Genomic DNA, 13,534 nt, shown 5'->3' on the forward strand with positions numbered 1-13,534 from the left:
AATGGTCGTAATACAGTCGTCTACCTCCCGGACTGGTGGAGAGGCATGAATGCGTAAGGGTGTGTGCATAGTGCCACATATAGCATAAGGCAAGTACCCTCCTTGCCTTATTATTTGACAGATGGATGGATGGATTTAATTGCAAACCTGTGAGGCAGACAGGAAAGGCTATAATTAGTTCCATTTTACAGATGAGAACATTGAAGCTCCGAGGCATTAAAAAGCTTGCCAGACACAGAATGGGTATAATTATTCTCGTTTTATAGACTAGGAAACAGGCTCGGGGAGCTAAGTCATGGGCTCAAGGTCAAAGTCAGTGTCAAAGCCAGGCCCAGGCAGGCCCAGACCCCTCTGGTCCAGGCCTCGCCTCTGCCCTGGGTAACGTTCCCTTCTTTGGAATTCTGCAGGATTTCCAAGCGGGTCCAGGTGGCCCGCATCACCACTGCCCAGGAGGACGGGCCACCTGGAGCTGCTTGCTCCAGCTGCATCTGCTCTGCTCAGGCCCAGCAGGAAGTGCCCTGGGAAAGGTTGGTTCAGGCGCTCCCCAACCCCCTCTCCCTCAGCTCGGAACCTGTGCCCCACCAGACAGAAGGAGATGGGGCGTGCCCTGGAGGAAGCACAGTCTGTTTTGGAAGAAGGTAGGTGGAAAGAGGAGAAAGTTCCAGAGTGTGAAATTTGGAGGAGTTCACTGGCACCTCTGGGAGGTCTGGGGGGAGACAGCTATTACAAAGCACTAGCGTTTATTAAGCACCTTCTTTGTGTCCGGCTCCGTCCTGAGCACTGACCATCAGGACCTCCTTGAACCCATCAGGTGGGGACGCCTCGGGGATGGGACCTGCGCCCCTACCCGCGGATGCCTGCTGGCCTCGGTTCCTGCGCTTCGTCCCACCCAGGCCTGGAGGCCCCGGGGCGCTGGAGAACTAGGGAGCAGGGCTAGAAGTGCGGGGTGCGGCGGGGTGTAAGCCCGAGGAGGGGATGGCCCGGGAAGGAGCTGGGCCGGACGGAGGGGAATTTCACCGGGAGCGCTGGCTGCCGCGTGCTGCCCCCTGGAGGCTGCGCGGGGGACAAGGCGGCCCGAGGCTCCAGAGGGCGCCCCGCAGCCTCCCGGGGTGGGGTGGGGGGTCTGAGGGCGCCGGCTGGGCGCGCTGCTCTCCGCAGGGCGGCCCGCCCGCTCTCCCACCTCCGGCTGCTTGTCGGAGCCGCGCGCTCGCCGCGGGAACACTCTCCACCCACCGAACCCCTCCTCGTCCTCCCAGGCCTCCCCGCGCAGCCCCCCCCCCGTCCCCCCGGGCCGTCCAGCCCTGCCCCGGCAGAGCGCAGCTCCGTCCTCCGGCTTCCCCCGCGCCCTCGGGGCCGCGGCCTCTCCTCTCCGCCCCGGGGCCTGTAGAGGGACCGGGGACGTCTCCTGGAGCGGCGGACACCCGCACACGCACCCAGCGGAGATGCGCGCACATGAACACACACACACAGCGGAGATGCACACGCAGATACACACATGCAGACACCCGCGGCCCCCCAAGGTTGCTACTGGGATGGACGGGACCGCCGGCCGGCACGCGGCGCAGGAGCCTGGCCCTGGCCCGGGGCGCCCCCTGGTGGCCGGGGAGTGCCCGCAGGTGCGTACCGCGGCTCTGCGCGCCCCCACAGCTGACCTCAGGCGGGGCGGCCTCCCCAGAACTCCAGGCCGGGGGTCCCTGGCCCTGCTCCCCCCGCCCCACCCCCGCCAGCTTCCTCGCGGCCTGGGAGGACCGGTGGGGAGTCTGTGAAGAGCATGCGCCTCCCCCAGGACCACCCGGGGGCGAAGGGAGGGAGCCGTCCCCGGAGCCCTCGTCCTCTGGCAGATCCGAACCCACCCCCGAGCAAGCGGACCTTTCCTTCCCGGATCACCGCCCCCACGCCAGAGAGCCCGCGCACACCGTGGACACACACGCACGTGCCGAGGGCACACACTCAGCCCACCACACACCTGCAGACACGCCACTCACATGTGTGCACAACACGCGCACTCACCTACACGGGCATTGTGCGCACACGCAGACACTGTCTGTGTGGTTCACCCTTTGCTCACTCCACCGGGTTCAGGACCAGGTTTGCCGGTGCCGGTCCCCATCATCCAAGACTGAGGGCCATGGACCTTCAGGCCTTTCCTCCCAAATCCCACTTGCTGCTCAGGTCAGCTGCAGGGCAGAGGTCTATTCCTCTGCTTCCCAGAATCCCAAGGTGATCCCCACCTTCTGAGCCAGGCCCCTCCCTGGCCAAGCCCTGGGGTAGCAAAGGTGGGATAAGCTAGCACCGCTGTAAGGGGAGGGTTGATAAAGGGCTGGTGTGACCTCTCCAGAACCCAGTGTGAGTGGCTGTGATGGAGGACTTTTAGGTCCAATGACAGGCTGGGGGTGATTCTCAGCAGGCTCTCCCAACCCTACTTCCTGAGTAATTCAATTCTCCCTTCCTCATTTGAAAGCCATCTTTGGGCAGCCCAGGTGGCTCAGCAATTTAGCGCCACCTTCAGCCCAGGGCATGATCCTGGAGACCTGGGATGAGTACCATGTCAGGCTCCCTGCATGGAGCCTGCTTCTCCCTCTGCCTCTCTCTATATATCTCTAATAAATAAATTAAATCTTTAAAAAAGAAAAGAAAAGAAATGCCACCTTTGTCGCGGACTCTCAAATGCTCCACTGGTGTCTGTTCTGCATTGGACAGAACCAGTTTTCCCCATATAGGGACAGTAAGAGAACTTTTTGTGGGGTTGGAAGCCTCTGCCGTTCCCTGGCTCCCCTTTTTTTTCCCTGCATAGGGGAAACTTGCTACCAACTTCGTGTACTCTCCTGGTTCTGAGGCTGGCCTGAGAATTAGCTGACATGAGACAGGTTAACAGGAGAGAAGCATATAGATTTATGGCATATTTCTATGTGTGCATAGGAATCTTTAGAAGAAAAATGAAAATCCAAAAAACCCATTGGGCCCCAAAGCCTATATACCTTTTTTTGCATAAAGAATGAGGTACCTTGTAGGGATGTGTCAAGACAAAGGGGTGTGGCTGGGGCAGAGAGTTCATGGAACGGTGACTAGGGAGTATTCGGGAAACTCTTGGAAGAGATGGATTGTTTTAGCAGATTTGTTTGTACACATCTGATTTGGCATCACCCCGGTCTCTGGTGACAAGAAAGGTACAGAGGGCGTCCTTCTCTTAGGAAATATTATGGCATCGCTTAGCCTTTTGGCTAAGATCAAGTGTAGGGAATGTTATGGCCAGCTTGTAGGCAGAAAGGGAGAAGGCAGAGAGCCCTTGCTGCAACCTCTGCTTCTCAGGTGCCTTCAGCTCAAAATAACCAATATGCCAAAGCGGAATATCTTGGGGTAACGTGTTCTGAATCCTCCTCACCTGGAAGGTATTTTCCCCAACACTTAGATCTCTGGCTCCAGAGAAGAAGAGAGGCCCAGGTGATTGGTGAGTTAGGATGAGAAACTGGACACACCACCGGTACCCACCCCTCTGCGCGCGCGCGCACACACACACACACACACGCCCCGGATCCCCAGAGAGCTCCTCCCACAGCTATATGGGGGAATCCATGGCTTTTCCAGCTGCTTGTGCTGGGGAAAAGTCTGTCCCTCTCTGGGTTCGTTTTCCTTTTTTTCTTCTTTTTTAGTTAATAGACTGTATATTTTTGGAGCAGATTTACAAAAAATTCAGTAGATAGTAGAATTCCCCATATACCCCCCTTCCTTGCCCATTGCTCCCCTATTTTTTTTCGTTGCTCCCCTATTATTAACATTTTACATTGGGGTGATACATTTGTTATAATGGATGAACCAATACCGACCGATACACGGCTATTAACTAAAGGCCATAATCGGGGCACCTGGGTGGCTCAGTCGGTGAAGCATCCACCTTCTACTCAGGTCACCATCCCAGGGTCCTGGGATCCAGCTCCACATGGGGTTCCTTGCTCAGTGAGGAGTCTGCCTCTCCCTCTCCCTCTGAACCTCCCCTGCCTGTGCTCCCTCTCTCTCTGTCAAATAAGTAAATAAAATATTTTTTAAAAAATAAATAAAGTCCACAATTTACATTAGGGTCCACAGTCTGTGGTGCACAGTTCTGTGGGTTTGGATAAATGCATAATGTCCTGTATCCACCATTACAGTGTCATACAGGACACTGTCCTAAAAACCCACCCTACTCCACATATTCATCCTCCTTCCCACTCCCCCAGACTCCAGGCAACCACTGGGCTCTGCGTTGTCTCTATAGTGTTGCCTTTGCCAGAATGTCCTGTAGTTGGAATCATACATCTGTAGCCTTTTCAGATCGGCCTCTTTGACTCAGCAATATGCATTCAGAGTTAGTCCATGCCTTTCATGAGTTAATAGATTTTTTTTTAGCATTGAATAATATTCCATTGTATGGTTACGCATTGCATTATCTATTTGTCCACTGAAGGACATCTTCGGTGCTTTCCATTTGGGGCAATTATGAATAAATCTGCTACAAACATTAACATGCAGGTTTTTGTGTGGACAATAAATAAGTTTTCAGATCAGATGGGTGAATACCAAGGAGTGTGATTGCTGGATCATATGATAAGACTATATTTCACTGTGAGAAACTGCCAACCTGTCTCCCAAAGCGGCTGTACTGTTGTGTTTCCACCAGCAATGAGAGTTCCTATTGTTGCACGTGCTTGCCAACATTCGGGCTTCCTTATTTTCATTTTTTTGAATTTGGGCTGTTTTGATTTTAATAGTCATGTGTGGCATCTCACTGTTGTTTTAATTTGCAATTGACTAACACATATGATCTCGGTCATCTTTCCTGATGCTTATTTGCCAATCTGTGTATCCTTTTTGCTGAGGCTTCTGTTTAGATCTTTTGCCCATTTTTAAATTGGGTTATTGGGGTGCCTGGGTGGTTCAGTGGATGAATGTCTGCCTTTGGTCCAGGGCGTGATCCCGGAGTCCCTGGATCAAGTCCCGCGTCGGGCTCCCTGCATGGAGCCTGCTTCTCCCTCTGCCTGTGTCTCTGCCTCTCTCTCTCTGTCCCTCATGAATAAATAAATAAAATATTTTTAAAAAATAAAAAAATAAATTGGGTTATTCATTTGTTTTCGTACTTTTTTTTTTCTTACTGTTGAGTTATAGGAGTTCTTTGTGTATTTAGGATACAAGTTCTTTATCAGAAATGCATTTTGCAACTATTTTTCCCCAGTCCTGACATTTTCAATCTCTTGATAGAGTTCTGCTTTAAGAAGCTTGTTGTTGGGGTACCTGGCTGGCTCACTTGGTGGAGCATGTGACTCTTGATCTTGGGGTTGTGAATTCAAACCCCACATTGGGCATAGAGCTTGCTTTAAAAAAAAAAAAAAGAACAAACTTATTGTTGCCACCACCTATGCCTCACTGCCTAATCTCCTAATCCAGCTTCTAGCAGTAAAAAGGATATGTCCCTGATGTCTCTGTTTTTCTCTCAGTGGGTTTGAATCTGGGTAGGGCAAAAAGGGTGCATGTATTGAGCTCCTAAAACCCTAATACCTACTACCTCAAGTGTTAGAATGAAGATTAAATGGTTTAAGTCTTTACAAAACCCTTGGAATAGAGCCTGGAACATATTAATTGCTCAATTAACTTAGATAATTATAATAACAAGCATTACATGTTTTAATAGCTAATGGAGTCAGTCTTTCCTCAATGCTTCCTTTCCAGAATTTTTCCTAGCTATTTTCACATGTTTACTCTTCTAGATGAATCATTTAATTAATTTTTAAAATATCCTGTTCAGATTTCATTAAATGCATAAGTAATTTAGAAAAAAAAAACAGACATTTTAATGATGTTAGGTTTTTCTCCAAGAATAAAGCTTGTCTTTTGATTCAGATCTTCCCTTTGTGCTCCTTTTCTTCAAGTAGAACTTATACAATCCTTACTAAATTTATTTCCTGGTATTTTACTGTTTTTTCTTAGATGCTGTTAGGAATCAAGTCTTTTCTTCAGATACATATTCAAACCAATTAGTATATATTTATGTCTATATATAGGCAATTGTTTTTTTATTTTATTTTTAAGATTTTATTTATTTACTCATGAGAGACACACAGAGAGAGAGGCAGGGACACAGGCAGAGGGAGAAACAGGCTCATGCAGGAAGCCTGATGCAGGACTCGATTCCAGGTCTCCAGGATCACACCCTGGGCCGAAGGTGACACTATACCGGTGAGCCACCTGAGCTGCCCTGGTTTTTATTTTAATAGCCTTTATTTTTTGGAGCAGTTTTAGGTTCACAGCAAAATGGAGCAGAAGATAATAGAGATTTCCCACACATCCCCAGCCCCCACACATGTACAGACTCCCCATTATCAACATTCCCCACCAGAATGGGACATTTGTTACAACTGATGAGCCTACACGGACACATCATTTTCACCCAGAGTCCATTAGGCTTCCCTCTTGTTGTACATTCTGTGGATTTGGACAAATGCATAATGACGAGTATATCACCTAGAATAGTTGCACTTAGTTTTTAAACAGTAATTTTTTTTTTCGATTGACACTTTTAGCTTTTCCAACAATCTAAAAACAGTGGAATTTGGCCTCTGCACTTCCAACAGTTACCCACTTATTTATGTGTCCTAATTGTATGGCTTAGTTCCCCCAGAGCAGCACTAAAGAGTGGTGACAGGAAGTCCTTACTTCATTCCAGAAGTTAATGGGAATGCATCTCATGTTTCTATTCTAGAGAATAGAATGCTGGCTTTTGGTGTCATATATTTATACATATTTTATCACATGGAAGCATTAAATCTATTCCTATTTTAATAAAGTATTTTTCTAAAATTAGGAATGGATGTTAGATTTTATTAAATACCTCTTTAGCATCTATTGAGATACTTATTTGGTGAATCTCCTACAGTTAATTCATTTGGTGAAAGATGGGATTCTCTACAATTTGGCAAACAAAGCTCAGAGAGGTCAAGTCACTAGCCCAGGGTCACACAAGGGGCAGGTGGCAGAGCTGGTGTTTCTTTCTCTGAGCCCACGTTCTTTATCCCTGCCTCCCAAGGCTGCCTGTTCTGAATGCTGGTGATCTCAAAGCTCCTGGGTCACCACCCTGCACCCCTGGTCCCCTGCCAGGCCTTACCCACTGTCCACATAGCCTCTGCGGCCCCCACACCCCAGCTCTCCTGAAGGAGATGCAGGCCCAGGTCAGCAACCATCCACATCTCACCCATGAACACAGGTTCAACCCTCTGGAGACAGGCCTAGGCTGAGCAGGAGGTATGGAGAAGTCCCAGGGTCACAGAAGGTAAAAGAAAGAGTTTTCCAACAGGCCTGAGAAAAGAGGAAGGAGCATGTGGCTGCCTCCGGGCAGAGGCATGGTTTCAGGGAGGTGGATTTAATTTTTTTTTATTTTAATTTATGATAGTCACAGAGACAGAGAGGCAGAGACACAGGCAGAGGGAGAAGCAGGCTCCATGCATCGGGAGCCCGACGTGGGATTCGATCCCGGGTCTCCAGGATTGCGCCCTGGGCCAAAGGCAGGAGCCAAACTGCTGCGCCACCCAGGGATCCCCAGGGAGGTGGATTTAAAGCAGGCATACCGAGGGCAGGTTCAGCAGGTGTCTGGGCTCAGATGAAGAGTTCACCCTGGCCACCCCAGGACCCTGCCCCTTGCTTTGCTGTGTGACCTGGACAGGCAGGCCCGTGCCTGAGTGTGCTGACTGGGGCACAGAGCCCCATGAGAAAGGCTCGCAGGGCTCTGGGCCTATGCACCAGGCAGGCAGCTGGCCCACTCTGCTGTCTTCTCTGGGTACCCCCTCCAGGTGCTGCCTCTCTGGCCCCCAGCTGGAACAGCTGAGCCAGGAGCTGTCTCAGAGCCCCAGTGGGACCGGCGTTTATCACTGAGACTCTGCCACAGGGTGCACATCTTGCCTGCATTCTCTCATTTAACTTTAACTTACTGTAATCAAATCCTCAGAGTCCTCCTACCTGGAAGTACACAGGGTCCTCTCGGTGTTGAATGCTTTACAGACCATTTAGACCATTTTATGGATGAGGAGTTGAGGCTGAGGGAGGGACCAATAGCTTACCCAGGGTTGTTGGGGGGTGGGGCAGGGGGGCGGAGAGGTCAATGGGACTGCAACGTCAGCATTTCAGCTTCCTGTAGACTTTCTGAGGCCTGTGCGAGGTGACCCTGTCACTTGTTGGCCATGCCAGTGCAAACAAGTGACGTGGGGGTTGAGGAGGGCCTCCTGGGACTGAGCCCCATTTTGCATATGACAAAACTGAGAATTCAGACCTCTGGGCCTGCCCGAGATCCCAGAGCAAGTGAGCAGCGGGAGCCAGATTCAGATGGGTTTGCTTGAGGTTGCTGCTCCAAGTGGTGACTTGTCCCCTCCTGGGAAGGAAAGGCCACACCAGGTTCCTTTCTCCTTCTGTGGTCTTCAGTTGTCGACCACTCTCAAACTGTCCACCTGGGGGCGCTGGATAGCAAGGCTGGGGCCTGAGCTTGGCCAAGCTCTCCTCCCCATCTCCTTCTGGGGACCCCACCATTCCCTCCCCCTGCCTGCTCACCTGCAGCTCCTCCTCACCCACCCAGCAGCCTGGACAAACCTGCAGGTGTCCTCTTTGGCTCACCGTCCCGTCCTGAGTGTGGGAGGCCAGACCTATGCTGCTCAAGATGGCACTTCCGGCCTCCATCAGGGCCTGGGCATCTGGCTCCCCTACCTTGCAGGCCTCTCACCTGGCCAACTGGGCCCTTGGCCATGTCCCTGCACCTCTTCCATCTCCAGAAATCCTTTTTCTTCAACTTCGCTCTAAAGCCAGGGTCCAGGCAGGATGAGGTGGCTGTGAGCTCATGGGGCCCGCTCCAAGGCTCACAGGAGATGTTCAGCCTTCCCTTCTCCGTGGTGCTCCCCCCATCTCCAAATCTATGACCACCTGTTTCTGAACCTGAGACGCCCAGACCTTCAGCTCCTCGAGAGCAGGCCCGTGAAGGCCTCCTCTGTACAGTGTGCTGAGTGCACAGATAGCACAAGGTCCCCTTGTGAGTAGGGGTGTGTGTCCAGACAGGACAGGGCCTCTGGGGGACAGACCACCTGGAGATCTGTGGTTGGGTCCTCCGCTTCTGCCATTCCCAGGACTGGAAGTGGACTGTGGGACTTGGCTTTCTGCTAACCAGACTCCAAAAAGCGGACCAAGAACCCAGAGAAGCCAGGCCCTATTTCACACAGATGGTCACTTGTGTGGGCTGGCCTGCCCAGGGTTGCCACTGAGGGGCGTGGAAGGCCTTCGAGCACAAGCCCAACACCATTCTGTGCGAGGCACTTCCAGGTTCACTGAGCAAGCTCTTTGTCACTCCCCTTGGTGTGCAGGCGTCCCACTGGGGCTGGGGTCATTTAGCACCATGTGGACATGGCATTAACTCATGTTAATTAGTTCTCGCCCATGGTGAGAAAGTTCCTGCCTTTTCAAGTCTCTTTCCAGCCTCCTGATTATGTGGAGAGAAAGCCTCCGTTCAGTGGATGGCCTTTATGGCTCTGGTGGGGCGCCCTTTTCATCAAGGAAAGAACAGCACCCACCCCACCCCACCCCTACCCGCCGCTGCAGGGCTCTGGGCAACAGTATCCAGTCAGAATTTAATCACATTATTTCCATTGTGCTTATCTTTAGGGTTACTTTCTATTTCTGGTAAGTGATACTTGCTCTCTACTTGGGATGACACAAGGTTTTGTGTTTTTTTTTTTTTTTCAAGGAAAACAGTGAATCAATTCAAGGACATAACAGAAGAGGTAGGACTCAGATGGAACAGACCTCTCAGAATGCCTTCTTTTTTTTAAGATTTTATTTTTATTTATTAATGAGAGACAGAGAGGTAGAGAGACACAGGCAGAGGGAGAAGCAGGCTCCCTGCAGTGAGCTTGATGTGGGACTCGATCCCAGGACCCCGGGATCACGCCCTGAGCCAAAGGCAGACGCTCAACTGCTGAACCACCCAGGTCCCAGATCCATGTCCTTCTTAACACAACCCTGGGAGGTCCCCCCTCACAGAGGAGGGAGTCCAGCCCACAGACGTGGTATGTGGCACGTCATCCTCTCCGCACTGCAAATGGGGAAACAGACTCCAGCTGAGTGATGCACCTAAGGTCACAGAGCCAGTGGGTGGGTGGAGGGTCTGGACCTTGAACCCAAGTCCATCTGACACTGGGACCTGTGTTTTTTCCTTTGCATAGCTTCCAGTATGATGAGAATCTGAATCCTCCTGAATCCTGAAGGCTGACTCCTTGGGAATCCACCCTCAGGATTCTCTCTCTCTCTCTCTCTCTCTCAATCATTTCTTGTTCCATGATGTTCCTTGTTGGTGCCATAGCGAGAAGCATGGAAAAAGGCCCACATTGCAAGTTCACAGCCAGCTCTGGGGTGACTCATGCCTTCCTGTGAGCCTCAGGGAACAGAGCTGTTAACCCTGCCCATATCCCACATAGGGCTGCTGTGTGGGTCCTGGGACCTCACTGTGCTTCCCTCCTCTCCTTCACATGGGGTCTCTGTGTCCTAATAATGTACCTGGAGCACAGGATGCCGTCATGTAGTCAGCTCTGTGACCTCCACAATTAGGAGCATGGACAGACCATGGATGGTCAGTTACTGAGGCAGTTCGCTGAATTAGAGAGCCCTGAGCAGCAAGTGCCACCTGTGTGCCTTCAACAGTTTGCTTAGACATGTGTGAGGGGACACCCCCTCGGAATCTGTTGGTGAGGACCCAGACCCTTCTGAGCCTGGGGCTGCTGCTGGAGGTGGGATCGCGCTTCTCACCTAACCCACTCCCATCAAGCAGCATCTGTGACTTACAGGCGTAGCCCCCAAAGTGGAGCGAGACCCTCCAGAGGTTCCACAAGCCATGTGCACCCAGGGCCCTTCCAGATTTTTAGGGCTTCCTCCCCGTATTGAGGAGCCAGCCCATTCACCTCCTTTGCAGAAACAGCTTAAGCAACTGGCTTCTATCACACTTTCCTGCAGGATTCGAGTTCATTCTCATGGAAACCACTATACTTTTTCTGTTTTGCCCTCAAGTTTCAACAGCTTACATAACAATTACACTAGGGGTTACAATCTCCAGGATAAAACAGGCACAAACTGGTTTGAAGACAAACAACCTGGATCTCTCTCAGTCAAGTGGGGGTGACCTTGAGAGAGGCCAGATTACCACTCCGGGCACCCTGTGGGCATGGAGAGATGGGGCACCAGTGAGGGGAGCAGACTCTACCTGTGTTTTGTGTCACCTGTAGGGACTCTGGAAGCCTCTTCATAGCCAAACGGCACCTGCCCTGCATCTCCCAGGCCTTGTAGATAAACACGTGTCCCCAGTGTTCTCCACTCCTGGTGTCCAATAGTTGTGACAGTTCACTCGCCGGCCCCCTCCCCTCCTCACACACCAGGACCCCTCCACCCACCCAGAGTGGTGACCCTTTATCCTTTTGCCCCATTTTCATCCTGCATCTGGTCACTGAACATCTCTGGGGATTGATGGGGTACCTGCCCCATTACTGAGTTTCATGGAGCCCCATTCTTTTCTTTCTATCAAGGCTGGGACTTGGGTGAAGTAAGAGAGGGACACCCCTCAGGCCCCAAGTTGAAGGGGAGGGCGCCCAGAAGCAGGAATCAAGACAAACAACCCAATTAATAGTGGGCATAGGGTCTGAAGAGACATTTCTTCGAAGAAGATATGCAAATGGTCAACAAGCCCATGAAAAAAGGCTCAACATCACTAGTCATTAGGCAAAGGCAAATCAAAAGCACACTGAGATACCATCTCACAGCCACTAGATGGCTGCAACCAGAAAGACCAGCGATGACAAGTGCCACCAAGGATGTGGAGCAGTTGGAGCCCTCCAACATTGTCGGTCAGAATGGAAAATGAGGGGATTCCTGGGTGGCTCAGTGGATGAGCATCTGCCTTTAGCCCAGGGCGTGGTCTTGGAGTCCCAGGATCGAGTCCCACATCAGGCTCCCTGCATGGAGCCTGCTTCTCCCTCCCTCTCTCTCTCTCTCTCTCATGAATAAATAAAATCTCTTAAAAAATAAATAAAAATTTAAAAAAACAGAATGGGAAATGGTGTAGCCACTTTGAAAAACAGTTTGGTGGTTCCTTAATAAGGTAAACACAGAATTACCCCAAGGTCCAGTATTTCCACTTATAGGTATATTCCCTGAGAGGAATGAGGACATATATCCACACAAAAATTTGCACACAGATGGGCAGACAACCTAAACATCCATAAACAGATGAATGAATGAATGAATAAAGCATATGTCCATACAATGAAATGTGTTTAGCCAGGCCAGACCTTGGTTTCTTTCTTTTCTTTTAGATTTTATTGATTTGAAAGAGAGAGAGAGGGAGGGAGAGACAGAGAACATGAGCAGGGGGGAGGGGCAGAGGGAGAGGGAGAAGCAGGCTCTCCGGTGAGCAGAGAGCCTGATATGGGGCTGGATCCCAGAACCCCAAGCAGACACTTCATGGACTGAGCCACCCAGGTGCTCCCATACCTTGGTTTCTATGCCATTCTCTGGTAAAAAGGAATGGAAGCTCCTTGGAGAAATGGCTGATTCTGGGACTAAAACAGGATCTGTACAAGATGAGCCTGGATCACCTCGTAGTGCCAGGAACTACAGATGCACTTAAACATACACATGCTGTGTGCTGAAGCGGCACGGGCCAACAAAAATGACCAATGGCCAAAGCCGAAACGATCTGAGTGAAAGAAGAAAAAAAAGAAAAGAAAAGAAAAGACCCAAATATAGCCATGAGGGATGCCTGGGTGGCTCAGTGGTTGACTGTCTGCCTTTGGCTCAGGTCGTGATCCCGGGGTCCTGGGATTGAGTCCCACATCGGGTTCCCCGGGGGAACCTACTTCTCCCTCTGCCTGGGTTTCTGCCTCCCTCTCTGTGTCTATCTGAATAAATAAATAAAATCTTTAAAATATATATATATATATGTAGCCATGAGTCCATATTGATAGAAATAGATGATTGACTAAATAAATAAACAAGGGAGAGGGGACAAATCTCCCAGGCAGGAGGATTCCAGATAACATATGTAGATGCCCCAAGGAGGTGAGCAGAACTGCTCAAGTGAGGTGGTGAACAGAGGCTTCCTCCCAGAGTACAGATGATCTGACTGGATCTTTCCAAGAACTCCATGAGGTGCACACCAGATTGTCTCCATTTTACAGATGAGGACACTGAGCCTCAGAGTGGCCAAGCTCCAGGTCACACGGCTAGTCAACAGGGAGCTTTTCAGCAGCACCATGAGGGACTCCTGGCCTGTTCCCCGCTGTGCACCCTTGTATCTCACAGGGGGTGAGGGGTATACTTGGTGCTCAGTAAAATTGTCAGATGAGTGAAGGAGGGAGAGGACAGAAGCAGAGATGGAGAGATTGCATTAGTGACCAGGTGCTACCTGGAGCCACTGCTGTGGGGCTGTGTGACTCCATCTCACGGTCCCCATCAGTTGAGACGGCGACAGGCTTTCCTGCCTCATCAG

At 50.9% G+C, this 13,534-nt stretch overlaps 1 protein-coding gene across 2 annotated transcripts; it reads left to right on the forward strand.

The window, feature by feature from the left end:
- The first annotated feature begins 588 nt into the window (after window positions 1–588).
- LOC129511892 (translation initiation factor IF-2-like) lies at window positions 589–2,622 on the forward strand. 2 transcript variants are annotated; one of them, XM_055329010.1, is made up of 2 exons: window positions 589–638; window positions 812–2,622. In XM_055329010.1, the coding sequence occupies exon 2, from the start codon at window positions 976–978 to the stop codon at window positions 2,236–2,238; it is 1,263 nt and encodes a 420-aa protein (XP_055184985.1). In that variant the 5' UTR covers window positions 589–638; window positions 812–975; the 3' UTR covers window positions 2,239–2,622. The 2 variants fall into 2 exon arrangements, with proteins under 2 accessions (XP_055184985.1, XP_055184986.1); XM_055329011.1 differs by having other exon boundaries at window positions 595–1,616; window positions 1,787–2,622.
- The last annotated feature ends 10,912 nt before the right edge of the window (window positions 2,623–13,534 follow it).

The sequence above is a fragment of the Nyctereutes procyonoides genome, unplaced genomic scaffold (assembly GCF_905146905.1).
Source record: "Nyctereutes procyonoides isolate TBG_1078 unplaced genomic scaffold, NYPRO_anot_genome, whole genome shotgun sequence".
NCBI lineage: Eukaryota > Metazoa > Chordata > Mammalia > Carnivora > Canidae > Nyctereutes > Nyctereutes procyonoides.

What these genes read in the sequence shown, in the direction of transcription:
- LOC129511892 (XM_055329010.1), top strand. Translation starts at nt 976, where the DNA reads ATGGCCCGGGAAGGAGCTGGGCCGGACGGAGGGGAATTTCACCGGGAG.